General features: G+C 45.6%; 1 protein-coding gene across 9 annotated transcripts in view; it reads left to right on the top strand.

Annotated features, from left to right (window-relative positions):
• Positions 1-27,501, top strand: part of RBFOX3 (RNA binding fox-1 homolog 3) — a 254,120-nt gene that overhangs the window by 172,009 nt on the left and 54,610 nt on the right. For 4 of the 9 annotated variants that reach the window (XM_056864576.1, XM_056864569.1, XM_056864590.1 and 1 more), the window contains exon 1: positions 16,867-16,995. The exons of the other annotated variants lie outside the window; for them this stretch is intronic. In XM_056864576.1, coding sequence (XP_056720554.1) covers positions 16,894-16,995 — 102 coding nt within the window. In that variant the 5' untranslated portion in view covers positions 16,867-16,893. Of the gene's footprint in view, positions 1-16,866; positions 16,996-27,501 lie in introns of those variants that run through there. 9 annotated transcript variants of the gene reach the window in all.

Here is a 27,501-nt window from a genome sequence, read left to right as displayed (position 1 = left end):
AGCCCTTTAAACACACGCGAAAAAGTGCCAAATGCAGCTGTTTCACCCTCCAGCATTCTTGCAGCTAAACCTCCCCCTCCCATTCCATAAGGCCTCTTCCCTTTCTTCTTTTTAAAAAGCTGCGTACTCCCCTTTCGCAGCGCAGTCTCCCCATTTGTTAGCAAAAACCAGCACACTCGTCAACATTTTTGCTAGAAGAAGTGAAATTAAAGGTCTGCAGCAAGACTTCACCTTCTCCATCTATAACTGGTTCTGTATATATAGTGTTATGAAACAGCCGGAGGAGGGTTGCATAAAGAAAAATGCCTAGGATTTGGGGAAGAAACTGCATATCAGAGAGGAAGGGGCAGGAGGAAGAATTCAGGTAGACCTGTATGGAACCATACTCGGTCCCAGGCAACAGGCGTTTTGCAGAAACAAATGTTTTTGTGACTTCTTCAGTGTTTGCTTCCGCTCATGGTTCAGTACCAAGGTTATGCTGTCTCAACTAGATTTCACACTGAGGTTTTGCTCCACATTCCCCTCAAGTGGCAGTGGTTTTATGAGGCTTCTGCATGACGTTCTCATGCAGTCATCTGCTTTCTGGGTTTTCGGCAGCCCTGCACCATGTTTTTCCAAACCTGCTTTGGTATGTCCTTTCCTAAAAGTACTCCAGTGGAGGGGGAAGATGCCAGGCATGAGGGGATACCCTTGTGTGGAAGCTTCACTGCAACTGCAAATGCCTCTGCATTAGCCAAGGCAGAGAGAGCACAATGAGTAATCATTCCCATGGAGAAACAACTCAACCATCTTTCCTTTGCTCATATTTTCCCGTTTTCCAACAAAGGAAAGTTTGACTCTCAAAAGCTTATACCCTGAAAATCTTGTTGGTCTCTAAGGTGCTACTGGACTTGAATCTAGCTCTTCTGTTTTCCAACTCAGTCTACTTTATTGTGCTTATTTTAGGTGGGCTATACATGCTGTAAATTAATACATTCCTGTCTCCCTTCCTCACACCATGGAGGCCCTCCTGAGCTTAAGCACTACAAGTTTTTTTTAGCATCCCTTCTAGTTATCCAACACATCTTCTGGAGGGAACTGGATACTGTTCCATTCCAGAAAGCTTATGAGTTGGGTTTAAATAGGGACAGCGCTTAGCATTTACTTACTCACCTGAGATTATTTGAGATCATTTTATGTTAACATATATGTTAATATTATAAACGGTTGTTTTTTGTGCAGTATCTACTTGTGAGCCTTCTTGATGATTTTTTGGGTGAAAAGGGGGTTTATAACTATGCTATATAAATAAATTCTTGTTCTGAAACTGTTGGAATTGTCCCATGTGAAAAGGTAGCAGTCTCTTAGAAAAGAGGAAACTATGTTTGACTAGAACTGGATTGAGGCTAAAATCTTGCGGCCCAGGGCTGCCAGCTCATCACGGTGGGGAGCATTAACGCATTTGCATGGACGTTGGGGGATGCTTTCCTTCTCCATCTTTAAAGATGATTCATTTGTCTTCACTAACATCATTATTTAGCCAAATCTGATTGGATATATGATGTTATAATATCAAGTTTACTTATAGGATCCCTGGCTGGTTAGAATCATGCAGTGAAAAAGCACAGTTTTAAAAAATAATGCTGTTGCCATAGTATATCAAGACTGCAAACGATACCCCCCAAAAATCCCACAAAAACCCTACTTTCACTTTGAAAACTGAATATAATGGAAATTCGGTACAACATAATCCCAAACCATATTGCTTTAAAACAAATCCAGTCATTTTTAAAGTTGGAATTCCTGGATATTGGGACTACATTGGAGGCAGCCAGCTGGCTGTGATCATTGGAAGTCGGCTTGGGATAGTGAGATCAGGAAGGTAGGAATTACCTGCCTGGTTCATTCCCAAAAACCCTTCCAACTCATTATCCTGTCTCCAACAGCGGCAGCACCTGACTGCTCCAAAGCTTGGTGCCAGACTCCCTATGCGTTGGGCAGAACAGGGCTAATCTGCCCCAGGAAGCACTCATCCAAATGGCCCCATATTGGAAGCCGGAAGGTTTATATCCTCCCTCAGAATCTGGTTATATTAACTCATCTTTCTAGAGCATTTGATCAGAGCTTCAAGGTTTTTCATGCCAGAGAGAGAACCATTGGGACCGTTCAGTATGATCTCTTGCACGTATAGGTTGCAACATTCCAAATGTAATAAAGCAAGGCAATCTCCAGTTCAAGGATCCTAAACACCAATAAGCCCTGCCCTGCCCAAGTGAGCTTTTCTGTGTTTGTTTGCTCTCCGTGTTGGGTAGCTGCCTCGTATTGTTTTTTCATGGGTGAATTTTGGTAATTTAGCCACTTGTTTTGGCCACTTCAAAGGTCTTACTGTTCAGTAGTGACAGATGAGCACTTAGGCAGTCACTGCCCAAGGCTTTCAAGCAGTGAAAGCTACAGACCCACTCAATAACCATGCCTTAAATGTGATAAATACTGAAAATGTGGAAGGCTACAATCCTATGCACATTTACACAAAAGTAAGTCCCATTTAAGCTTGCTTCTGAGTAAACATAAGATCAGGCTGTAAATATCCTTTGCCTCTCTGTGCTTAGGGTTGCCAACCTCCAGATGATGGCTGGAGAGCTCCTGGGATTACAACCTTTCTCCAGGCGACAGAGATCAGTTCACGTAGAGAAAATGGCCGCTTTGGAAGATGGACTCTATGGCAATATACCCCATTGAAGTACATCCCCTCCCCAAACCCTGCCCTCTTCAGGCTCCACCTTCAAAATGTCCAGGTATTTCCCAACCTGGAGCTGGCAACCCTACCCACTGGTGTACCTCTCCTCCCCAAACCCCGCCTCCTCAGGCTCCACCCCCAACATCTCCAGGTATTTCCTAATGTGGAGCTGGCAACCCTGTCTGTGCTGGATCTTTTTTGTCTTGAATTAAGGGTGTGCTACACAGCTATCTAGTCCTTCTGTGATCTCCGTTGCTGGGCCCCATCTGGGTGTCAGTGAGTCACGTGGGCTAATTCTGTGTCACTGTGCTGGCAAAATTATCCTTGACTTTTAACATGCATTTTTTTCCTGTTGCTTGTTCATGAGCTGACTCAAGGAAAAGGAGGGGGTCTTTATCTCAAGCCGGTGTGCAGTTATTAATAATGTTTTTAAAAGGTTTTGAATGAGGAAGATGATTTCACATGCAAAACAGGAGCCGGAATTTTGCATATAACTTCACCTGAGACCTAAAATTGTGAGGCAGTCATTGCTTTTCATACAGGAGAAATAAATGATAACTCTCACATGTGTGGGAAAATTCACTTTGCCCCCTGCTGAGCTGCCACTTGATTCAAGAATTAAACATTTATGCTGCTGAAGCTAGGAAGAATTCTAAGGAAGTTGCCCCCCCCCCAGCACATCTTTTATAGAATGCATTTGGTTTCCCTTCTGTTGAAGTCAGCCGGTGTCCCATGGACCTCCATCTACCCTAGTTTTGTGCCTGAGACCCTTATCGCTGCCTCTCCTGGAGTAGCCTCCAAAGTCCGCCAGACCTGCTGTTTCCTGACCCACCATAGCTCTGCTAATACCACTCTCATCCATCCATGAACAGATGCCCTCTGCTGTTTTTTTGTTCTTTTCTTTTTTTTAGGGGGAGGTTTAAATCTGTGTCCTTCCTGGTTTTCAGGGAAAACTTAGAGAGGTGACTTCAAGGGAACAGAAAAAGAGTCACAACAGAACAGTAAAAGATCTTAGAACTGTTTTTTAAAGTAGTCGGAAAATGCTAAACAGGGTAGAATTATCTTGCCTCCACCATCCCTGTCAGTCATTAAAAATTACTAGGGCACGGAGCCTTTCCCTGGAAGCTAAAATGACCAACTTGAGGCTATCGTGCTTTGGTCACATTATGAGAAGACAAGAGTCACTGGAAAAGACTAGGAAAAGTTGAAGGCAGCAGGAAAAGAAGACCCAACGTGAGATGGATTGACTCTAAAGGAAGCCACAGCCCTCAGTCTGCAAGGGCTGAGCAATAGGACATTTTGGAGATCATTAATTCATTCATTAATCCATAAGTCGGAAGCAGCTTGACAGCACTAACACCCACACAGGGCATGGGAGTAATTTTGATTGTGAAAATTAATTTCACACTAGCATGTGCTACATAATGTGATGTGATGCACTGGAAAACACAAGAAGCGATGAGAATAAGAGGTGAACTGGACATGATGATGAAAGATCCATAAACTAATCTCCCACTTCAAAAAAAGAACTATTGTAGGTAGATTGTAGCACAGAACAAGGGAGAGGGGATTAATCCCCCCCCCTCGTTGCTATTTGCCCCACAATGGGGGAAACATACAGGCTTATTTGCAGTTTTTAAAACAGTGGGAGATCTGTTCACAGATGTCTCATCGCATCTAGTATGATTCTCAGGTACTCAGAACAGAGAGGTATGCTGGTGCATAGTCTAAATTTACAATACCAATATGCAGACAAGCTCATTGCAGAAATAACATAGTATCTTTGTACACCAAAAGTGATATTTAACAGCTTTAGGGAAGTTCTGAGTTCCTGACAAGTTTTAAACTTTGCTTTCTGTAACATAAAAAACAGGGTTTTTGTCTTTTGGAGGGGGCCCTTTCCAATAGGCTAAATTATGCACACACAAAAAGAGAGAGAATGTTTTCAAACTAAGAGTGGTCACCATAGAGACATCAAGTCACTTTTTGCAACCAAGACTCCAGTTTAAAAGATTTACTGTACAGTCCTGAACAGAGTTACATCCTTTTAAATCCATTGACTTCAATGGACTTAAAAATAGTAACACTATTTCTGACTGCACCAATACTCTCACTTGTTGTGCAGATATAAACCTGACAATGAAATAGCAAAACTTTCCAGGACAGCCGCCAATGATATGCAGGTGGGGTATCCAGTGCTGGACTGGCAATGTCCCTACAACTCTGCCATGTAGAAATCTTATTTTATTACATATAGAATAATACCTGCTCAAACGGTTGAGATGGACTCACATGGGGAGGTGGGGAGGCAGTGGGTGAATAGTGGTTTTCTTTCCTTGATGTAATGCACAGGCTACTCCTCCTCTCTTCTTTAAACCCCCAAGCTTGGGAAAGTGGTGATAGAATGTTGTTATTAGTGAGCCAAAATATGTTCCTGATGCTAACTCTGTTGTGCAATGAAACTTCCTTTTAATAATCAGGGCTGTTGTGACTGGGGATTGGCGTACGTGTGCATGCGTACATGCACACCTATGAGTCAGCTGCATGTGCAAATGTATTTGGCATAGGGGACACCTGTGCTCTGTTTCTCAGCCGACTCCCATGCCTCTAGCCAACCCCAGTTCCCTTCAGATCCAGCCTCCCTATCTCTGTCTCAAACCCTTTCCCACTTTTAGACATCCATTACTTTCCCTTCTGTACTGTGCCTGACCCTGCTTTACTTCAGTTAACACTATTGCAAGTGGATGGTAGCTCCCAGTGGGCCCATCTCTAGCTAAAGCAAGTCTGTATGCATTTTTCTAATTTGGGTGACACCCAGCAAACGGCTAGCACTGTATAAAGTGCTGTTCCCCTCTGAGGCAAGGGCATCTTGTGATCAGTGGGTGATTCCTATGCACTTCCTGGAAGGCAGGACCAATTCTTCATTTCCTGTCTCCTCGATGGAAATCGCCCTGGTAGATCCCGTTTCCTTCCTGCCTCTGAGGAGAGAGCAGCTTAGGCATAGCTCTGTGCTTAGTATTGGACCGAATAGTGCTGATCTGATAGGTCACAGAGGCTCTCGCTAATTCTTCCACAAGGAATTACAAGCAGTTTGAAGTAGTGTGAGAACTGGGTAACCAAAGACAACCTTCTGAAAGTATTCTGTGGGAAGGATGTAAGTCAGTGTGCTGAGCCAAGCATGGGGGAATTCCTAAGAAAACCTAGAAAGTATTAAGATGCACCAGGCCCTAGGGGGCATCACTTCTGTGATATGGAGGGGGACTCTCTGTAGATTTTGCCACCTTTCATATTCACTAAGCAGCTCTGATGCCTGCTGAGTCCCAGGCTCTGAACCATGCTCCGTTCTGCCAGCTCAGGAGTAATTGCTGCAGAAAGCCAACCTACCTGCTGAGAAGCCACCTGTCCTATGTGCCCTTTGCAGCCAAGGTCATGCTGCACTCTTTGTGGTCTTCAGAGGAGGCTACCCTCTCTTGGCTTCTTGCCATCCTGAGGTGTTCTGTCCCATGAACCTCAGTTCTCCAGGTGCATTTGCTCACAGGTGCGATGTAGCCTGAGTTAGCCAAAGAAAGTGTGGACTGCCAACTCAAACACGAGAGAGTAGCATAAAAGCAACCGGACCCACGTGTCCCTATGCTGTGCAGATTGACAGTCCTCCCAGCTGTCATTTTCGTACGCTAGTAGGAGCAAGACAATGGTAAAGGAAGCAAGAAGGCACAGAAAAAACAGCCAGTTTGTGATTTTCCAATTCTTAGGGGTCTTAAATGCGTATTTGAAGGTTTTACAAGAGCTGGCCCAGTTTTCTACATTTGAAGGGAAACATTTACCAAATAAAAATGTTATGAAGTAAATACAACATGCACACTGTGGCTTGGATCCACCGGAGGATTTCTGTGAGTGGAAGGGGTTGGTTAAATTTCACTGATTTCCCCCTTCCACTGCAGACCTCCAACTTCCCTGCTCATGGTGTCTGTGGGGGTCTGTTGTCGCTGAGAAGCGACAGAGAACATTGTAGGATGCAACAGAAAGGGAGCGGTGAGAAAGTCATGCTCTGCTGACAGAAACCCCTGCCATCAGTGGAAATTTCCAGAGGATCCATGCCATTCTGCTGTTTGGCACTCATAGTCTTTGAGGAAATGCTATGCAAATTACATTAAATATCAAATACACACATTTGGAAATAATATATAATAAACAGAAGGTCTGCTGCTGTTTTGCACATTGATGAAGTTATTAAATGTACTTCTTTCTAAATGTACTTTTCTGCATTTTAACTACACATTGATTCTGCATGGCAATTGAAATATCCCAGGATTCAAATTTGGCAGAAAAGCTGGCTGATATATTCTTAGGGCATGAATGAGGGAGGGAGCTAATAGGAAGACTAACAAAGCACATTTGAATATGCATGCAGGTAGAAGATAATAGTGCCATCACTAGCTCACTTTATAGGTTTCAGCAAGAAAGAAATGGTAAAGAGCTTCATCGGTCATTGCCAGTTAAATACTCAATGAATATCAGAAACACATGTGATTTGAGTAACATTGGGTATACATGTGCATAAATTCAGTGATGAGCCCACTGTGGAAGTGCATCCACCACACAGATAAATTATTCTGCCCCCCCCCCATCTTGGGAATGAAGCCGATTTTCACATACTCCTTATCAGCTGGATCATGCCCCATGTTGATTGGCTGTGATCGTCATAAAGCCCCCCCCCTCAATTCCAGGCAAATTTCAGAGTCGGGGGGGGGGGGAGTTGCAAACAGTTGTAAATAAATTATTTTTCTGGTAATGGTGCAGGTACATGGGGAAAGATTAGATTAATTCATGCCATCGTATTTCCTATCACTATGTATGGGTGTGAAAGCTGGACATTGAAGAAAGCTGATAGGAAGAGAATAGATTCCTTTGAAATGTGGTGTTGGAGGAGAGTGTTACGGATACCGTGGACTGCCAAAAAAATAATAATCAGTGGGTTATAGATCAAATCAAGCCTGAAGTGACCCTAGAAGCTAAAATGATTAAACTGAGGCTATCGTATTTTGGTCACGTCATGAGACGACAAGAGTCACTGGAAAAGACAGTCATGCTAGGAAAAGTCGAGGGCAGCAGGAAAAGAGGAAGACCCAACAAGAGATGGATGGACTCAATAAAGGAAGCTCAGCCCTCAATTTGCAAGATCTGAGCAAGGCTGTCAAAGATAGGACATTTTGGAGGACTTTCATTCATAGGGTCGCCATGAGTCAGAAGCGACTTGACGGCACTTAACATACACACGCATGGGGAAAAGCTTTTCTGTAGTCCTCTCCCTTCCAAATTCTTCCATTTGTTTTCACTCTGGCGCCAGGTGCAGTGTGTGATGTAGAGGAGAAGTAGAGGCAGCCCTGTAACAAAACCCCTCATGATCCTACTTGTTTCGAAGTACATCTAGATGCAGACTTTGTAGAGGACAGGATTCAATAAAGTGCATAGAAGATAAAGAAGTTGCATGTGTTGCACAGCAAAATAAGATAGGACACAGCCTTCATGGAAATCTTAGGGGCCAATTGGCAGTTGGTAGATTTTGACAAATATTTCTAGCAGTGAACAGAGTAGATGTTGTAATGTTCAAAAACGACCTCACTAGTAATAGTTAGCATTAACTTCATAAAGCTATGTCTAAAGCACCACACATAGGGTCAGCCTGACTGCATGAGTAATCCAAGCACCATACAATCTAAAAAAGAGGCCACGGGAACCTTTGTAATGATGGTAAGAATGCTGGGGCGTAACTCTGAATTGCTGTCCAGGTGTGCATGCTGTCCAGAAGCTGTGACCCAGCATTTTGGGGGCTGCACCTCTCAAACTTCGTGGTGCAGCTACCGAGAGCACAAAATGTCTTGGACTGTGTTGAATGCAGAAATAATATGGTCATCAACTGGAGGGCAAGGACAAGATGAATGTGAAAGTGTGGGGGAGGGGTAGAGAGCTAGGGACTGGCAAGGGAGTAAGAAGAATGGTAGCAGACTGCAGAACAACTGAGGCTGAAGTGATCCAAAGAAAGTAAGTTTGGGGGAGAGATTACTGGAGGAGCAGGAAGCAACTTTGAAGGGGCAAAAGGAGAATAGCAAATGAGCTTGCAGAAAGAGTGGAATGTATGTGTGGAATGCAGAGTATTTTGCCATGGCTGAATGCTGTCCCTTGCTCTTGGTTGTTCAGTGTTGATTTTTATACTGTCGTCTCTCCATTACCATGTTCCTGTGTTACTATGTTCATAATCAAAGCACAAAAATACAAGATGGACAATAAGTGGCCAACAGTCCCCTAATATGCTTCCAAACAAGTAGATTCTCTGGCAAGGGAATATTCTAACCTGCCATTCGACATGGGATGTTGGAGGCCTTCCTTACCAATAGATCTCTTCATAAATGTGTGCTCCAGGATTTGACAAACCAGTGTAGGCCTCTGCAGGGAAGGCTTCCCAGATGCCTCTCCAAAAGCAGGCCAGACCACTTCCTCATGAGAAATACATTCATGCAAGTAAGTGCACCTGCCTGCCGCTACTCACACCAGTCTTGCAAGAACACTGTTTCTCATGATCTCTTTCTCAAACAGGAGCACTAGGTGCGATCAGGTGCAGACTATACCAGCTGTGTCCTGGGTGATATCTCACTAAAAGGCAGGTGGTGTGTTTATTTGTGTGTGTGTAACTAAAAGGAGATGAAAGGGGAGGAAATATTCAGAACTTGAGTATTATGCAGAATGTAGCTCATGAAGAGGTTTTATGAAATGGGAACATCCTGATATCCTACTGTACTCTTCTGGGACACTGACAAATTTTTCCTTTTTACTTTTTTGGCTTCCACATTCTCAAGACTGTGGTCTGGAGATTCAATCCCCCCCCCCAAAAAAACTCCTTTATTCACAGGCTGCTTTATCAGACTTACTGTGTCACCGTCAGATTTGCAGGCCCACTTGCTGCCAAATTACACTGTTCTTGTGTGCCTTTGACATTGTGTTATATTAGTATTAGTGTGAGGTGTCAGAAAATGAAGGTATATTTATCATGAGTTGTTCAGATGTCTAGAACTCTGAGTCCGCGCTGATTCCTTGGCTACAACACAGGCTGTGGTGTCACAGGATTCCTGTTTGGGAGGAAGAAAAGAATAGATCCGATTAATATGTAATAATGCACAAAGATGATCACAGTTACTCTCTAATGGGAGCAGAAGGGCTGGCACAGAGGTGTGCTTAGGATGAGCATGAAACTGAATTAAAGCTTAGAGTGTGGAATTGAAAACATTGGGGGATTGTTGTAAGATGTTACTTCTGAGAACAGAGGGGTGTGGTAAAAATTATACCAAATTATTTACGTAGTTTATGGGCAGCCCCTTAAGACAGGTATCTGGCCTGGATGACACCTGCTTCTGCTGCCTTATGCCCTCTCCTGTTTGTTAGTGTGTGTCTGTTCCCACCATGCTGTGTGGAGCAAGAGGGACGAGACTCTGTCTCCTTGCTACTGAAAATACTGTTTCCTCCTTGATAAATTTGACCTTCTTTCATTTCAGTAGGTTCATAGCAACGTTCTGGGCATCATATTCAGAATTTGAAGGCAGTTGCATAGTTAGTATGGGATGGGGAGCAAAAGCAATGCCCGGCTGCACTGGAGGACCTGGCAGAATCCTCTGGATGGTTGTGAGTCTCCTTTGAGCTGTCAGGAGTTCGCATGTAGGGGTAACTGCCTATCAGTGACCTAAGCAGCCAACTCTGCTGAAGCACCATCTGTCCCATCTTCATCTGTCCTCGGAATGGACAACCCCCGACACACCTTTGACTTTGTGTGGCTCTAGCCATATATATATCCCTTTCTACTAAGAGAACTGTGACAACACTCGCAAATCTGTAATTTGCCGGTAGTCCCTGGCTGTGGAAGCTGCTAAAGAGTCTTGAGCACTCAGGCGGCTCTTTGCTAAGGCTGCTGTTATGCACCATTTCTTCAGATGGGCCAAGATGTTGTGGCTTATGTCAGCTTCTGTTCGTGCTGTAAATCTGCAACTGCCTGCACCCCATTTATCCCAAAGCTATCAAATGCAGCTGCACCCAACACATTTCTATCAAATATCCGTGCCATATGGAGCTTATATAGAGTCCTCATGGGAGGGGATGATGTTCCCTCAGGAGCCCACAATACAGCAAAGAGAAGCAGGGATACGCCAACCTATCATTGCCCCGACAGCACGTCTGTGTGCGTTTTGTCACAATCTGAATACAATTCAAGCCCCTGATCTTGCACTCTGCATTTTTCAGATGGTTGCTGCACCGGGAAGAATCACCCAATAAAACTCACTTAGAAGCATCTATGCCTGGCGGGGAATATTCCGAACCTTGGAAGGCAGCCCAATTGCAGTGAACCCCACATTGTGGCTGAACGGAATGCAGGATTCGCGTTTCTGCAGCACTGTAGAGCCTAGCACAGGTGGCTCTGCAGCTGGGCAGAACATTTATACCGGGCCCTGCAGCACATCGGCTTTGATCGTTTGGGGAAGGTGGACATGGGGCTTGGAGGGCTGGCCTTCAGGTAATGCAAGCCAAGCCCTTTCTGTTACGATAGGCAGAGCAGCCCTGACCTTCCCCAACATTTGCAGGTAGCCCCTGGAGCTGGGAGCTCTGAAGTCAGCTGAGAAGCAGACAGCTTTCTCTCTCTCAAAAGCTATCAGGGCCACCCGTGCAACATGTACAAATGAGTCATTGGCTTTCTGAGAGGGTGGGCCACAACTGTGGAGGTCCCTTTTCCCAGATATTCTTGCTGTGAAACCTTCTTGTTTGGCTAGCCCTGGATTACGCTTAATTTGGGGTGTACAGTAGTTTCATATTTTCACAGGTAATGTGTTTGCAGGTTGCTCCTCACTTTTGAAATGAGGTTCATTAAAAATCGTAAAGAAATCCACATACCGGTAGCCAAATTTTCTTATGCAGCAACTGCATGATGTGGCTATCAAGTTACCGTTTTCTGTGCATAGAATCTAATGAGCACATAAATAAAATACCTGTTGCTTAAAAGCTAACGGTGTTGTGGAAAATATCTTTCTCAGTACTTCTTGCATACCTGGTTGTGTAAAGGAACAGCTTGGTAAGTTGTTGGAGATCCATGATCTGATCTCTAAAGGTAAAGTTAGTCCCCTGTGCAAGCACCGGGTCATTACTGATTCATGGGGTGAGGTCATTTACTAAGCATTTACTAGGCAGACTTTGTTTACAAGGTGGTTTGCCATGGCCTTCCCCAGTTGTCTACACTTTACCCCCAGCAAGCTGGGTACTTATTTTACCCACCTCGGAAGGATGGAAGGCTGAGTCAACCTTGGGCTGGCTACCTGAAACCTACTTCCTTTGGGATCGAACTCAGGTCATGAGCACAGCTTTTGACTGCAGTACTGCAGCTTACCACTCTATGCCACGGGGCTCCGATCTGATCTCTAAAAGTCCTTAATTTACCTCAAAAGTGGCCATGAAGATGTATATGATTTGAATCCAGTCATAGTGGCAGGACATGATTGTTGTTGGTTAATCCTGTGCTATTTCTCAGATAGAAATCAGCCTTGCCAGGCACCTACTAGTCCTGCTACAGAGGAAGGGAAAGACACATTGTCTTTTTTCCCCTACTGGTGCCAGTAGCAAGTGAAGAGGGATTTATATTCCCAAAGGGTTAATATCACCCCCATATCAGTGCTATGTCCCCAATCCAAACCCCCCTTTCAGCTGCTTTTAAAGAGAATTAAGGAAGTCTGGAAACCTCCCCATGGATCTCCAGAATCTCACCTAGCTGTCTTCAGTCAGCCCTCAGAAAGGGCATTGGACTATGGAGGCCTCCACATGATTTCTCAGCCTCTCCCTGTTGGTCCAGACATTGGAAATGTCAGAGAACTTGTAAATGAGGGTCGGAAAAACTGCCTTAGCAGTCACTAAATATTTAGCTGCAGTGATTGCCTGTAAGAGGGTTAGATCTTGGTCTATTCAAGCCCTTTGAGTCAAAAGAACAGTAGGGTAAGTAAGTAAGTAAGTAGCAATGTCAGAGAGGTTGGTAGCAAAGGCATCACAGCAGGCTTTCTCCAGAATGGGACTCTCTGCAAATAGGCTTTGTCAGCATGCGAAACTGTAGTGGCATGCTATGAAATTGATAGGGGGAGAGGGGTGAATAGATAATGATTTACTTGACACATTGTGTGTGTAACCGTTTGATAAGCTTCTTGTCTCTGTAATGTGCTACAAAGTGATGAAGAGAATTGTCTTCTACTTTGTTGTTTATATGAGCAGATCCCTATATAATTCAAGGTTAATAAACAGAGGAGGAATGAGAACAGTTGTATGGGTTATAGTTACCACCAGCATAGACTCTTACTTGCCCCTCCAGAATTTTGTCCTCCACCCAAGTGCCAGTCCAGGGAGAATGTAAAGTTGGGGGAGATGTCTGCAAGTTATATCAAAAGGAGGATTTTCACTAGGTATGGATTCTTGCATCGCCACACCATGTGCCTCTAAATGCTGCACCTGGAGAAATTCTCCTTTTAATGCGTATCTTCAAGGTGGAGGATTGTTGTCGAGTGGAAGTTGCATCCAAGTGACATTTCTTCCAGGCATAACTTGTACAGTATCAGTGGTACTGTGAATACTGGGAGATACTACATGTGATAGGATTTCTGTCTCTGATGCATTTCCCGTGAGACAGGCATCCTATGCACCTTTGAGAATCACAACAGGATGCATTGAAGCATACATGTAAATATCCTCGTTTTTTATATCCTGTAAAATAGTGTTTTGAAAGATGTGTTGGCTTTCTTTACAAAGGAAAGAAATGCTTGTGCATGGAAGGGCATGTTGACATGTGACACAAGTTGTATTGGGGGGTTCCTCAACCCAACTCAGAGCCTCACTTACCACTGGGGGACTCTCCTTAGAAAGTGCTCTATCACTCATTGTGGCTTGGGAGCACTGGGTGAGGGGAGGGGGACTAGATCAAGGGAAGTAATACTACCACTGTATTCTGCATTGGTCAGACCTCACTTGGAATACTGTGTTCAGTTTGGGGCTCCACAATTTAAGTAGGATGTTGACAAGTTGGAGCGTGTCCAGAGGAGGGCGACCAGAATGGTCAAAGGTCTGGAATCCATGCCCTATGAGGAGAGACTTAGGGAGTTGGGTTTGTTTAGTTTGGAGAAGAGAAGGTTGAGGGGAGACATGATAGCCATGTTTAAATATTTGAAGGGATGTCATGTTGATGAGGGAACTAGCTTGTTCTCTGTTGCTCCAGAGACTAGGACATGGAGTAATGGATTTAAACTAATAGAAAAGTGATTCCACCTAAACATTAGGAAGAACTTTCTGACGGTGAGGGCTGTTCGATGGGGGAATGCACTGCCTTGGAGGGTAGTGGAGGTCTTTAAGCAGAGACTGGATGGCCATCTGTCGGGAGTGCTTTGATTGTGGGATCCTGCATGGTAGGGGAAGGGTTGGGGTCACTGGGGATATGGCGGGGAGGTAGTTGTTAGTTTCCTGCATTGTGCAGGGGGTTGGACTAGATGACCCTGGTGGTCCCTTCCAACTCTGTGATTCTATGACTTATGCCTTCCCTCTCATGATGTTTTCCAGAGCAGCAGTGGCCAGAGGGGGAGGGCAGCCGTGTGCACCTTTCTTGGGCTCTATGTGTCCTGTGACCATGTGACTGAGGACTTGTGGAGCCTGCAACAGGGCCAACCAGGATGCCCCGGCAGCTGTTTCCACTCTGGAAACCGGTGCAGGAGGGAAGGCCAAGTGCTCCTGAGCTGCACTGAGTGACAGAGGGCTTTGTAAGGTTAGTCCCCCGGTGGGACCTGGGACTGTCAGCTGGGTTGGGAGTCCCTGACTTGATTGCATCTCATGTAGATGAGCCTGAAGACCTGTATTCTTTGAGAAGGGGGTCGATCCCTTCAGGCAAAGGGCAGTGCATGCTCAGAGACTCTCTGCCTGTAGTCCCAGAAATTTTTTAATCAAAAGTTAAATCAAAATGTAGAACATATACCTATATCTACTGCCTTCTTCACACAAAATTACAAGGAGCAAGGGAAGGAACGTTACTTGAGAAGAACCACCAATTCTCACCTCATTTCTAGTTAGGGTTGCCAGGTCCCTCTTTGCCACTGGCAGGAGGTTTTGGGGCAGAGCCTGAGGAGGGCAGGGTTTGGGGAGGGACTTCAATGCCATACAGTCCAATTGCCAAAGCAGCCATTTTCTCCAGGTGAACTCATCTCTATCAGCTGGAGATCAGTTGTAATAGCAGGAGAGCTCCAGCTAGTACCTGGAGGTTGGTAGCCCTATTTCTAGCAGCTTCTGCTCATCACCCTGTCTCAAAGCTAGAGTAGGGTTCTGGCTCAGTGGTAAGACATCTGCCTGGCATGCAAAATGTCCCAGGTTCAATCCCTGGCATCTCCAAGCTAATGGGATCAAGCCTTAGGTGATGTGAGAGACCTCTACCCAAGACCCTGGAGACCCACTGCCAATCAGAGTAGACAGTACTGACCTTTATAGACCAGTGGTCTTAAATCTGCGTGAGGCAGCCTCATGTGTTCAAAGCAAGAGGAAGGGGAGCCTGTTCAAGGCCAGCTGAGGACAGAGGAGCCTGTGCAGAAATTTGACTAGTGCCATCTATAGTCTTCTTACCCAGTGCCCATCTTACCCAGCTAGCAAATGCAGAATATACAGGGGGGGAAACTCTTCAGATTTCGGTGAGTTAGATTTCATTCATTCATTAATTCTGCGAGTTAGATTTCTTTCTGAGAGTTTATAGATCTAGAGTGCAGGCCAGTGACAGTGGCATTCCTGGAGGCTGATCACGCATATTCTGAATCACAACAGGCTGTATGGTGTAACAGACCTTCTGTAGACTATCCAAATGGCAGCCCTTAGCCCCCAAAATGGGGAGACACCCATCCCTGCTTCCCCACAGCCCCAGGGAAACCATACCTGGCAAAGAAAGGTCTTCAGAAAGTGCAGGCCTTGTACTGGGAAGGCAGAAGCTATCTCTCCCCCCCCCCCTGCAAGTGGGGCAAGGAACTAGCTCTCTGCAGTGAGCCAGAATCTTCTGGAACTCTTGAGGGACAGCCCAGCAGTCAGGAATAATCCAGCAAATGTGTCTCTAGCTGAATTCCGCTTATATCCAGAAGAGGTTGGTTGGCTTCCATCTGTGTAGAACTGGCATGCAACCATGTCTCTGTGCCTTTAGGTGTTCAGGTCACATATTAGGGCGACAGAGAACAGGCTTTTGTGTGCAGGCATCTGTGGGGGAGAATCAAGACCTCTCTGCATCTCTTTCTGGATAAACTGAGTTGTTTCCAAATGGTGTTCTTGGGGGCCATTCAAGTCCCTGAATTAGCTAATCCACCAAAGCAGCGCATTCATGACATTTGTGTGCGTGCGTGTGTTCGACCCTTCATGCTAGATGTTCCCCGTCCCTGTGGCTGTACGGCAGAGAATCCTTCAGTCCCTAAGGACGGGCGCTCAGGCGCACAGCGGATGCCACCCCACCAGCAGCCCCCAGCTGCTGTCGCTGGAGCAACTGACCAGAACTTGGTCTGTTTCTCCAAAGCGCTGCGAGCCAAGGCGGCAACCCTCGGCCAGGTCCCCTCCCCGTGTGCCAAGGCGGACGGGGTGGCCTATTTATCCCAGGACAAGAGGCAGGGCTGCAGCGGGGGAGGGGTTAAGTGCAGGCTCAGCTGTTCTGGATGTTCCGGGTTTCGCAGTGAGCCGTTTGATGTCTGAATGCACAGGGGACTCCCCCGCCTCTGCGCCCTCGCTCCCTCCTCCTTTGCTCCCCCCCTCCCCACACACGCACACACACACACACACACACACACACAGAGAGACAGGCACACACCCTTTGCGGACCAGGCGCTCGTTCAGCGCCTTCGTCTCATGGCACCAAGCGACCGGCGGCTCGGCGTGCTGCTCCTCCCGCGTGCGAGCCGAGGGCGCAGCGCGCAGCTCCTCCGATGGAGCCCTCTTGAGTAGCTCCGCACCGGGGAGCCTGCCTGCCTGCCTGCCTGCCTGCCTGCCTGCCTGCCGAAAGGAGGCACCGCGGCGGACGAGCCGGCGCCGGCGAGGGGAGAAGCCGAGGGTCTGGGTGGGAGGCGAGCCGCCAGCCTAGCCGCCCCGGGGCTTGCCGGCAACCCATGCTCTGCTCGATGGCGAACTCCGGCTGCCTGCTGGTCTCCAACTCCGCCTTGCTGCCGCCCTCGCTCCCGGGTCCGCCGGCCTTCCTCTACCTCCAGCAGGTAAGCCCACCTGCCGGCGCCTCTGCCTCCCCACGTGGGGGAATCCCCGGACGCCGGGGGCGGCCCCCTCTCTCCCCGTTGGGGCCCGAGTGGTTGGGGGCTCGGGGGCCGCCGCGCCGGTGTGCCGCCTGGCCGCAGAGGCGCGGCGGCGGCGGCGGCGTCGGGCTGGCGGAGACGAGACACTTTTCCTGCGCGTTGACATTGTCAAGTGTGGGCGCATCCGTGCTCAACTTTTGGGGAAATGCGTGCGTGTTGCACACGTACGGCATTGTGTCAGTACAGTTCTGCAAAAATCTCTTTATTGTAGATGTCATCCAACGGCATCTGTGTGCTGTCCTCCTCCTCCTCCTCCCCCCCCCGCCCGTCGCAGTAAATTCTGTGCCCCCCAGGGTGGTTGGATGTGGCTGTTCTGTATGCATATATGTGAAGTAATGTCAAATATAAATCTGCCTGTCTCAACTTGGCCCTCTAAAGCGCTGCATCCCAATTTCCAGCCAGCTTTGGTATTGCCAGCTGAAACCCAGGCGGGTCTCCCTTAGCTGAAGGATCTCACTGCAATGTGAGTTTAGTTCTTAAGTTCTCCCTGGGGGGGGGGAGGGGGCTTCTCATGCCCACCTCACCCCCACCAGCACCACCACTGCACTTCCTTTCACCTCGCCCGCTGTGGTCGCAGAACCGCACATGTTTCCTCGCCTGGGATCCCCGGAGGGAAAAGAAGCCGCTGCTTCAAAAACCTCTTTGCAGCATCGGAAACCCCCATTTCCCAGCTGGGCTAACCCTTCCATTTGCGCTTGAAGGAGTTTAAAAATTCATGGCATCCTAACCGCTGGCACTAAGTGGTCTGTCGACGTGGCCAGCCAGCTTCAGGGAGGCGGGGGCTCTGCTGCTTTGTTCTAAGCGCTTAGTTGTGGGAAGAAAGGCAATTGCTTCTTTGGCTTAATTCTTTCACCTCTCGAAATGGAAGGCTTTGAAGCTGCAGGGAGGAGGGAGCTCAGAACCAAGACTTCCTCAAGTTTTGTTTCTTCCTTTCAGCACTGTCTGAAAAATGGGAATTCTATGAAACATGTTGTTCTCTAAGCGTAGAATGTGCCAGACAGGGGGGAGAGAGCCCAAGTAGTATACTTTACTGTCCTAGAGGAAGAAGGAATCGGCTGGGCGGAGGTCTTCACGCAAATTCCTGCATAATGCACCTTATACTTGCGATTCAGTGGGGCTTCCTTTGAAAGGGAAAGCTCATTCCCAAAATCCCTATGTTCTAATCAATGGCTGGTGGAATGTATGGATGTCTGGGGAGAGGGGAGGATGGGGGGGGATCTGTCTTGTTTTGAACTAGATGACAGTCTAGGCTGAGATGACTAAAGCAGGGAGGGTATTCTCTTAGTGGAACCCCTTTGGGTTTCTGCTTTTTGGTCGCACTGCGTAGCACTTCAGCCTTCTAACTCTTCAGGAAAGCTGCATGGATACATTTAGCTTGGTGCTTATTGCATTAGGCTGGGCAGGAAAATGTTGCAGTTCATTCAGTGAGTGGCTGGAGCTCACAACACTGGCACAGAAGAATTTAGGAGAAACTTCACTTGATAGCTTCATTCACTTTCTCCATCCAGTTAGCTTTTTATTTGGCTTCCCCTCCTTCTTTGCTTTTCCCAGGCCTCCTTCACTTGGGTTGCAGATTTTTAGATCCTGGGTGAGAAGAAGGCTCTATATGTATGCGGATGAGAGGGTGAGGAATAAGTTGGGGGTTTTATCTTGAGTTTGGGATGAAATTTCTGACCTCTTGTGTTTGACAGAACTCAGTCCTCTGCATCCAGAATTCCTATGAATTTACAAAAGCATTTTTTTAAAAAATTTGCAAGAAGGGAAAGTAAAAGAAGTGCATACAAAGGCTGAAAATGTTAGATGCATTCAAAACCTGGAGCACCTGACATGATTGTTCTTATTCTGCCGCAGTGTGGTGTAGTGGTCTAGAATCTGGAAGACCCAGGTTCAAATCCCCACTCTGCCTTGAAGCTTCTTGAGTGACCTCGGGCAAGTAAATTTCTCTCAGCCTAATTTACCTCATGGGGTTGTTGAGCAGATAAAATGGATGAAGCACCGAACAGAGTATACTGCCCCTGAGTTCCTTGGAAAAAGGCAGGATAAAAATATGCTAAATAAATAAATGTTATTATTCCATGTCTGGCTCCTGTGAAGTCTTGCTGCATACCCCATGGTGGCATAATGTGAGCCCCCGACACCTTTTCTGTATCTTTACAGGTCTCTTTCTAAATTTCTCAATAACTGGAGGCATCAATGTTGATTTCTGCTTTGTCCTAGCCTGAGCCGTGTTCTGGGTCCCGTTCTCTAATGTGCAAGAACTGAGCTTCGCAGTGAGTGGGCAGAGCCTCCAGGGAGCAGGCCAGAGCTTCTGTGGGGCCTGTAAACAAACTTTCTCAACCCAGAAGAAAATTTATGTATTCACAGTTCACAACCTAATCTGCCATGCATAGACTCGTGAGCAAACCTTTGTATGCCGTTGGTGGTACACTGATAATTGTAATCAGATTGTCCTGACGGATGAAGCGACATTATATCGAGTCAGGCCATCTCGGCACAATAATGTCCGCTCTGACTGGCAGCGGTTTCACAGTGTCCTGTGCAGAGAAAACTCTTTCTGAACCCTGCTGCTTGAGATCCTTTAATTGGTGATGCCACACTGGTTGAGTCTGGGACATTCGAATGCTAAGCCTGCGTACCTCTCCATGCAATGCTTGTGCTCTGCCACTGATCCACAGCTGGTTGTGGATGAGCGCTTGGCCTAGGACATTTTGTCTCTTAAGACAGCAAATGTGGATGTGTCCCTTCCCATTACAATGGTCAAATAATGCAGTTGTTCGACAGTAGAATCAGCTACCTAGGGAGGTGGTGAGCTCCCCCTCGCTGGCAGTCTTCAAGCAGCTGCTGGATGAACACTTGTCAGGGATGCTCTAGGCTTATCCTGCATTGAGCAGGGGGTTGATCTGGATGGCCCCTTCCAACTCTATGATTCTATCATTTGCTGCCCCTCTAATGGAGCTTCGGATCTGTCACCTGAGGGGTCCGCCCGGTGGCCTAAGAGTAGGGCCTTGTGGGGATCATTCCCTCATTTTTCTATGGGCTCCATCGAAGCCGACAGTTCTTCTGTGGGTATTGTTAGATATGGACCATTGGTCGCACCAAGCATGGCAGTGAGCTTTGACCTTAATTTTGCAAGACCTGTTTAAAAATTATGTTCATCTCTCAGAAGTAAAAACTGCACATTTAGCCTTACTCAATCTAACGGTAATGTCGGTGAAATGCTCTGTCATAAAAGAATTGTATTCATGCATTTTTAACATGTGTATACATTTTTGGATGCCAAGTGCAGAAGAAACTGCTGATACAGTCTCTGGTGACCCTTTATTTCCCACAGGCCCATTAAGTGTTCAGGCTGCAGCCTCTGTTTTTTGAACTTTGAGACTGCAAGCAATAAAAACAGCAACAGCAACAACCGATTGGGCTTCTTCTTCACTTGCTCTTTAAGTTGTTAATCGCTTAGTACTCTGGGTGTGGCTGTCTACACATATTGTATGCAACTTTATCTGGTTAGTTTAGAGGGGAGACCCTCCAAAACACATGTGTGGTGTTTCTTTAAAACAATAGAGTCAAGGAACTGGGAGCTTTGGAAAATTAGGGTGCAAATAGTTGGGATTCTTCAGTGGGTAGGTAAATGGAACAGGTGTTCATAAATCAAAGTGTCTTTTCAGTGTTGTGTGTTCTTCTGCATTTATGGCATACTTGTAATTACACCTGTTTTAAAAAGATTAATGATGATGTCTCTGGGTTTCTGGTGTGTACGCGTGTTTGCAGAAACAGAGTAAACACAGAGCTTCATAGCTGGAGCAGGAGGTTGTTGTTGTGTGTCTAATGACCAGGCTGAATGCTGATATGAATATTTCCAAATTCTGTTGGCAGTGAGCGCCACTAGTAAATGACAGGACTGAAACAAATTGGGTGTTACCACTGCTCAAAGAAAATTTAAACATTTGGCTCATTAAGTTTGATTTATTCAGCCCCTAGTAAAGCCAAAGTTTTAGTTGAATTGCTTTAATATTACTTAATACTTCATATTTTAAATTGTTTTAAAATTGCTCATCCAACAGTACAAGGTGACCCTCACAACAAATCATGTTACACGTTAATTCTTTGCACAATTCTTTTGCAATTAGTTGGTTACAAGTGCAAAGTAAATTTTGTTCACAAGTATGTAGGGAAAATTCAGCTGGTACCCCCATCACTTTGCGTATTTGTTCTGTGGCATCAAAAGGCATGTGAGAGAAGGCTTCTGCCCATGGAAAGTGGCACAGAAATATAGCCATAGTACCCTTCATCTCCAGTACGCACCCTAATTCCTGTCTGAACACCAATTTTTTCTTGCGGGGGGGGGGGGACAGCTATGTTGGGAAACAACCCTGACAAAAGCCAGGACTTGTTTCTCTTTTAGTGATTACAATGAATGCCTTTGATCCTTTGGCTCCTTTGTGACATATTAGTATTTCACAGTGAGTCTCCCAAACCAGTCTGTTTGTGAACCCATGACCAGCCAAGGCCCTTTGGAGCCTTGGAGCTAGCTGTTCTTTCATACTCATTGGTCCTTTGAAGGAAGAGGGGGTACCTCAGTGTATTTGTGTCCTGTTGTGGAGAAAAAGAGAGTTATCTTCAAGACTGTGGACCAGAGATTAGCTAAATCAGCGGTAACTTCAGGATGGGGGAAGTAATTTAAAAGAGTAACTCTGTTACAAATCTGTATGAGGGTTTGCTACAATTGCGGCATCCTTTTCTTAGTGCGGCATGATAGGCGGAGATTGCGTTCATCCTGCTGTGTTACTTGGTGTTTAAAAACTGCCCTTGGCATAATTAGGAAAGAATCCTTAATGGTTCCTGCAGCAAGCAGACATCTTGCTGCCCCAATTGGTGCATGCGTCGCCATGAAATGCCCTGGGTATCTGGTAATGTGTACAGCAGATTCTGTTGCCAACGGGTGACTCTATTAACATGTGCTAATTTGCAGAGTGGGTCAGAGCTCCGGTAAAATTTGTGCTCACATGGGCACTGCAAGTTGTTTGAAGTTAGAGCATCTGGAGCTGCTGTAAAGCTTTTGGGTCACCCCAAGCAGAGTGCATCTCCAAATTGACAGCGCCTCCCTGAATGGAAAATTGCCATAGCTTAAAGGCAGGGGGGGAAACTATGTCGTCAGGTTAAACATCTTTGGAGAATAAATGTTCCTTCATCACTAACCACATTGTTGCCAGTGAAATCCTTTCTTATTCGTCTGTCCTTGGTGCTGCCTCTTCACCCTTTTCATTTTTCTTTACTTTTTGGCAATCACACTCTAGCTAGGATCTTCTCTGCTGCCCGGGTCCTTTGTCTGCGAAGTGGTGTTTGGGTAGCAGGCACAGTTTTCCCAAAGGAACTGTTTTGTCTATCTATATTTGTTGTTACTAATTCTTGAAACCAAGCTAATATAACAAGTTTTACTAATTTGTTTTCTTGTCCCATGTTTTCATTTAATTTGGCAAACTGGCTTTCCCTTAATAAAGACTTACTAGAAATATAACAGAGAGAGACTAGATGGCAGTTAGTGGCTATTTAGGCCATGCTATTTATTCAGTAGAAGAATTTTTCTTATAAGGACCAAAAAAACAAGCAAACCCCAAAATGCGACTTTTCAAAGTCTGGTCACAACATTTGGGTCTGTGCACACCCCACTTACAGTCATGCAAGATGGCATCCGCATCCTACAACACCTACTGTCAGCTCCACACAAAATCGTACAACGCAGACTGTTTGTGCACCGTCATGGTTCCAGTATCAGTTCTCTGCACCTGGTACAAACTTGTAACGTAGTCCCCTCCCCAGTCCCATTTCACAGATAAAAATTCATGCACCATGAAAAGAAAATAACCTTATTTCAGAAATGTCACAAATAGACCCTACGGGTGTGTAGCCTACAGCATGCCCCCCCTGGAGTGCCGGGCTCTAGTAAACTGGGGACAAGGTAGTTAGCTCAATGCAAATGTCAACTCAGTGTGCACCAGCGATGAAAAAGGAACATTTCTAAATTAGGGATTATATTTCTGTATTAGGGATTGGGAAAGCAAGTGAAAGCAAAATGGACAATATTGTAATATGCTGGTATAGATTTATACGGCTGAACTTAGAATCCTGGGTACAGTTCTAGTTGCCTTATTTACGAAAGGATATCGAAGCACCGGAAAAGGTGCAAAAAAACAAAAACAACCAAAATGATCTAAGGGTTGGAGCACCTTCCCTACAAGGAAAGACTAAGGAGTTTGGGGCTTTTTAGTTTAGAGGAAAGGTAACTTGGGGAGGAGGACAGGATAGAGGTTTTCAAAATTATAAATGAGGTGGAAGAAATGGATAGAGGAACTTTTTTTTTCTCCCTCTACCATAACGCTAGAATTCACAGACACCCAGGCAGCAAATGCAGGACAGGCAAAAGGAAGTGTGTGTTTTTTCCCCACTCAAGGAGTAATTAACTTAGTGGGATTCACTGCCACAGGTTGCAGTGGTGGCCGCTAGTTTAGTTGGCTTTAAAAGGGGATTAGACAGATTTGTGGAGGACAGCTGTTTAGCCATGACGACTAAATGACACCTCCATGTTCCAAGACTATCCTTCTGAATACCAGTGCTAGGGAAGGGGAAAACATAAGGAAGAGGCTTTAAACTTGATGCCCTGCCTGTGGGCCTTCTGGGGACATCTTGCTGGCCACTGTGTGAAACAAAACTTGATGTACCGTTGCTCAGATCAAGCATGGCTGCTCTTATGTTCTTATTTACATGTTTTCTTTCCTCCCACTCATGTTTAGGCCCTCTGCATAGTATGTTGTTACACAAACTCATATAACTCAAGAAGTGTCTAGGAATATGCACACATACAATGTCATAACTTCTCAAACCAGTATCAATATCTTCTACAAATTCATACCCTTACAAATATATATTTAGATTCAGATTTTTATTCCAACTGTCACATTAGACTGCAGTAGGCTTACACAGAAGGAAACAAATTCAACTTGTCTGCTGTCTCTGATATACAGACCTTAACTCAGTGACAAATTCACTGAGCCTCTCTTCTTGTCCAGACATTAATGTTCATAGGCTCTGCTTTTGGCATCTATCAATCCTGTTGCTCATTTGCTTTAAAGGCACAATTGAGTTGGGGGCTGAGGGAGAAGAACGTCTGATGGTGTACTGCTTTAACTAGAAACCATCTTGTGGATTTAATAAATGATCTTATCCTCCCACCACACATAATTCCACTTGAAAGAATATGGACAGAGTTCTGTGCCGTAACAGGGAACATCCCACACTGGCTAATTCAACCAGATAGTATGTGTGACTCCTATATGTGTTCCAACATAATATTCTACTACTGCTGATAACATTTCATTGATTTCATGCTTTGGCTCTATTGGGCAGAAAGTGAGAAGTAAACCAGGAGAGGACCCTGTAGAACGGAACATGTCCAGAAATGGTACACAAGTCTGCTAACCTAGGAGATGGCCTTTTCTTTGATTTGCTTGACTTTCCTTCCTCCCCCACTTCATCTCCCTCTCAACAGGCGGGTGCCATAATAAAGAGTGTTTTTGAGCATTTACGAAATTAGCTTCCCTTACCACTAATCATAGGCAACCAGGATTAGGAAAAAAGGCTTCCAGGTTTGCAAACAGATTCTGGGCCGATGTGGGCCTTGTTTTCTCTCATTGTAGAAATCAAGTACTAGGTTCCTTTTTCATCATGGCATAATCTTCCCTACCTGCAGATGGTTCCTGAGCCAAGTGCCATCTCTGCTGTCTTGTTCTTTTCCACAGGCCACTGTGGTCAAGCTTCAGATTTTGAGGGACAGTCTTTGCATTGTTTGGGACAATGAAACTGAAAACATGTGTTGGCTTTCTCTTCCCAGAATCTTGCATTCAAATTCTGCAACCAAACTTCCTCAGTTCCATTGTTATAACTAATTTTGAAGATTAACAAAGCAAATCGGGGAGGGGAGAATAATTCAAACAAAAGTGTTGTGCCATGGCTGTGAACATTAAAATATTGCTTTAAAAATCGCAGGTTATGGTTATGTAAGAGATGCCACATTCTGTGAGCTATCGGCCCAGTTGCACAATCATGGTCCTGCAGGTTTTTGGACAGCTCCTTCCCCTGCTTGTATGTGCTAATTTTCAAACAGTTGTTACATGTTAGAGTTGTTACATGTTTTGATTTGTTCTTTCAAAGTGATGTCCCTTTGCAAAGAAAACAAATCTGGAAAGAAGATGGTCATGACAAATTGGGGCAATGAAGGCAACTGGCCAAGTCCATCAGGAAATAGGCAGAGCTGTAGTTCAGAAGACTGTCCCCAGCCATTCTTCTACCCTGGGTTTCTCCTTGCCAGACATTTCACTGAATCCAGAGAAGTCTAGCTAGTACTTGGCTATGCCATCTCTGAGCAGACTCTGCCAGCTCTGAGCAACTGAGCTGCTGTATCTGAGAAGCACATCCATTACCAATGGAGTTAGCATTGAATCAGCAGGATACAATCCAAGCGTCTGAATGAGCACATGAACACATGAAGCTGCCTTATACTGAATCAGACCCTTAGTCCATCAAAGTCAGTATTGTCTGCTCAGACCGGCAGTGGCTCTCCAGGGTCTCAGGTAGAGGTCTTTCACATCACCTACCTGCCTAGTCCCTTTAACTGGAGATGCCGGGGATTGAACCTGAGACCTTCTGCATGCCAAGCAGATGCTCTCCCACTGAGCCACAGCCCCTACTATGTGAAACAGCCATGGAATACAACCTGTTGCTCTGCAATGCTGCGCATTTCTAAATGTGGAACATGAACTTGGCACTGGCCTTGTGGATGGAGAGTCACATAAGCGCAGCCGCCAGGAAAGCCTACTTTCTTCTAGCTCAGAAACCGTGCCTCTCCCTGGATATAGCCGATTGAGGCCCTGCTGAGCCAGGCTCCTGTAACCTCAAGCCTAGATAACTGCAACACATTCTATGTGCGGCTGCCCTTGAAAACAACTTGGAAATGTCTGTTAGTGCACAATGCAGTACCCCACCCCCCAGCAGTTGAGGAAAGCTGGTAAATCTAGCCATGTTACCGAGATCTTGAAAGTTCTACTAATTTGTTTCCAAGTTCAATCTGAGGTGCAGGTTTTGACCTTTAAAACCCTTAATGGCCTAAGGCCAATATGTGTGATAAAGTTTATTGTCTGCGGCCGAACGCCATCACAATCCTCCATACAAAACATTAAAATATCATAAAATAACATTAAAATAACTTTAAAACAGTCTGACCCACAAGAAACTAGTATTTAAATATGTTACGTTCCCTGATTAGAAACAGCTTTCGCTCTGATTTTCTTAGCTACTAAAGCAAAGAGTGACACTTTGTAGGAAATATCAGGATTGGCGTCTGATAGGAGAAAGAGCAGCTTCTCTTAAACTTGGATCAGATTCTGCAGGAATGTAATCCCTGGCACTGGGCATCTTCTACAAGAAGTGAGGCGATCTCTAGCAGAGAACACAGTCTGAAGTGCCAGTGGTGGGGCTGATAGGAAAGAAAGAAAGAAGGAAAGAAGGAAAAGCTATTTCAGGCTTTCTCTCTTGATAAAAGTCTGAATATAATATTTGGGAATATTTATAAAACCAGTTTAAACAGGGAATGAGGGAGTGAAGCAATCCACAGCATAGACAGGTTAGAACAGATGATTTGGGGCAATACATTCCAGCAGTGAAAACCCTTGTTCTAGCACATGACCCCAGAAAAATGTCCAGAGCCCACAAATCAGGCTTGCTCTCTACTCCTGTCTCTGTTTACTCCCCACTCACCCCATAGCTTGCTGGATGTTCACATGGAATCTTTGATTTACAATAATATACTGCCAGTAGAGATGAAAATCCTTGGCTCATTCCTCAGTGTTGTTTTCAGTTGCCTGTACAGATTGTTCTCTGCTTTCAAGCAAGTGATGGGCAAAAGGAGCTAACCCCCCTTTATTTTTCAGGGCTGTGGGAAATGCCTCCAGGTTGGAAGGCCTCTAACCTCTGATGCCTTCACTGCCCCATCAAAAAGCAAAATAATAAAGTAACTTGGTATTTATACAGTACTTTTTCTAAGGCTCAAAAGACTTACAGCCAAACCAGACAAGGTGCAGGGAATTTTGTATATAGAGTCCCCACAACTTTTCCTTTTTAAATAGCTGCCCTGTGAGGCCTCAATTTGGATTGAGATTACAGTGCCAGGAGTAGCTAAATCCTTCCCCCATGCCATTTTCCCAACCCACAAGGATACCACAGGGCTGCTATTTGCCCAATTTAAATGGGGGCATGTATGTTTGTCCGACAGAGCAAAATTTCAGCTCTGCAGGGTCATTTTGGGTCAGGAATACTACAGGAAGGAGCCTCATCTCCCCACATCATGGTCCCAATCCAAAT

The sequence above is a fragment of the Euleptes europaea genome, chromosome 1 (assembly GCF_029931775.1).
Source record: "Euleptes europaea isolate rEulEur1 chromosome 1, rEulEur1.hap1, whole genome shotgun sequence".
Taxonomy (NCBI): Eukaryota; Metazoa; Chordata; class Lepidosauria; order Squamata; family Sphaerodactylidae; genus Euleptes; species Euleptes europaea.
Note: the sequence above shows the minus strand (reverse complement) of the source record. Positions and strands in the feature narration are given on the sequence as shown.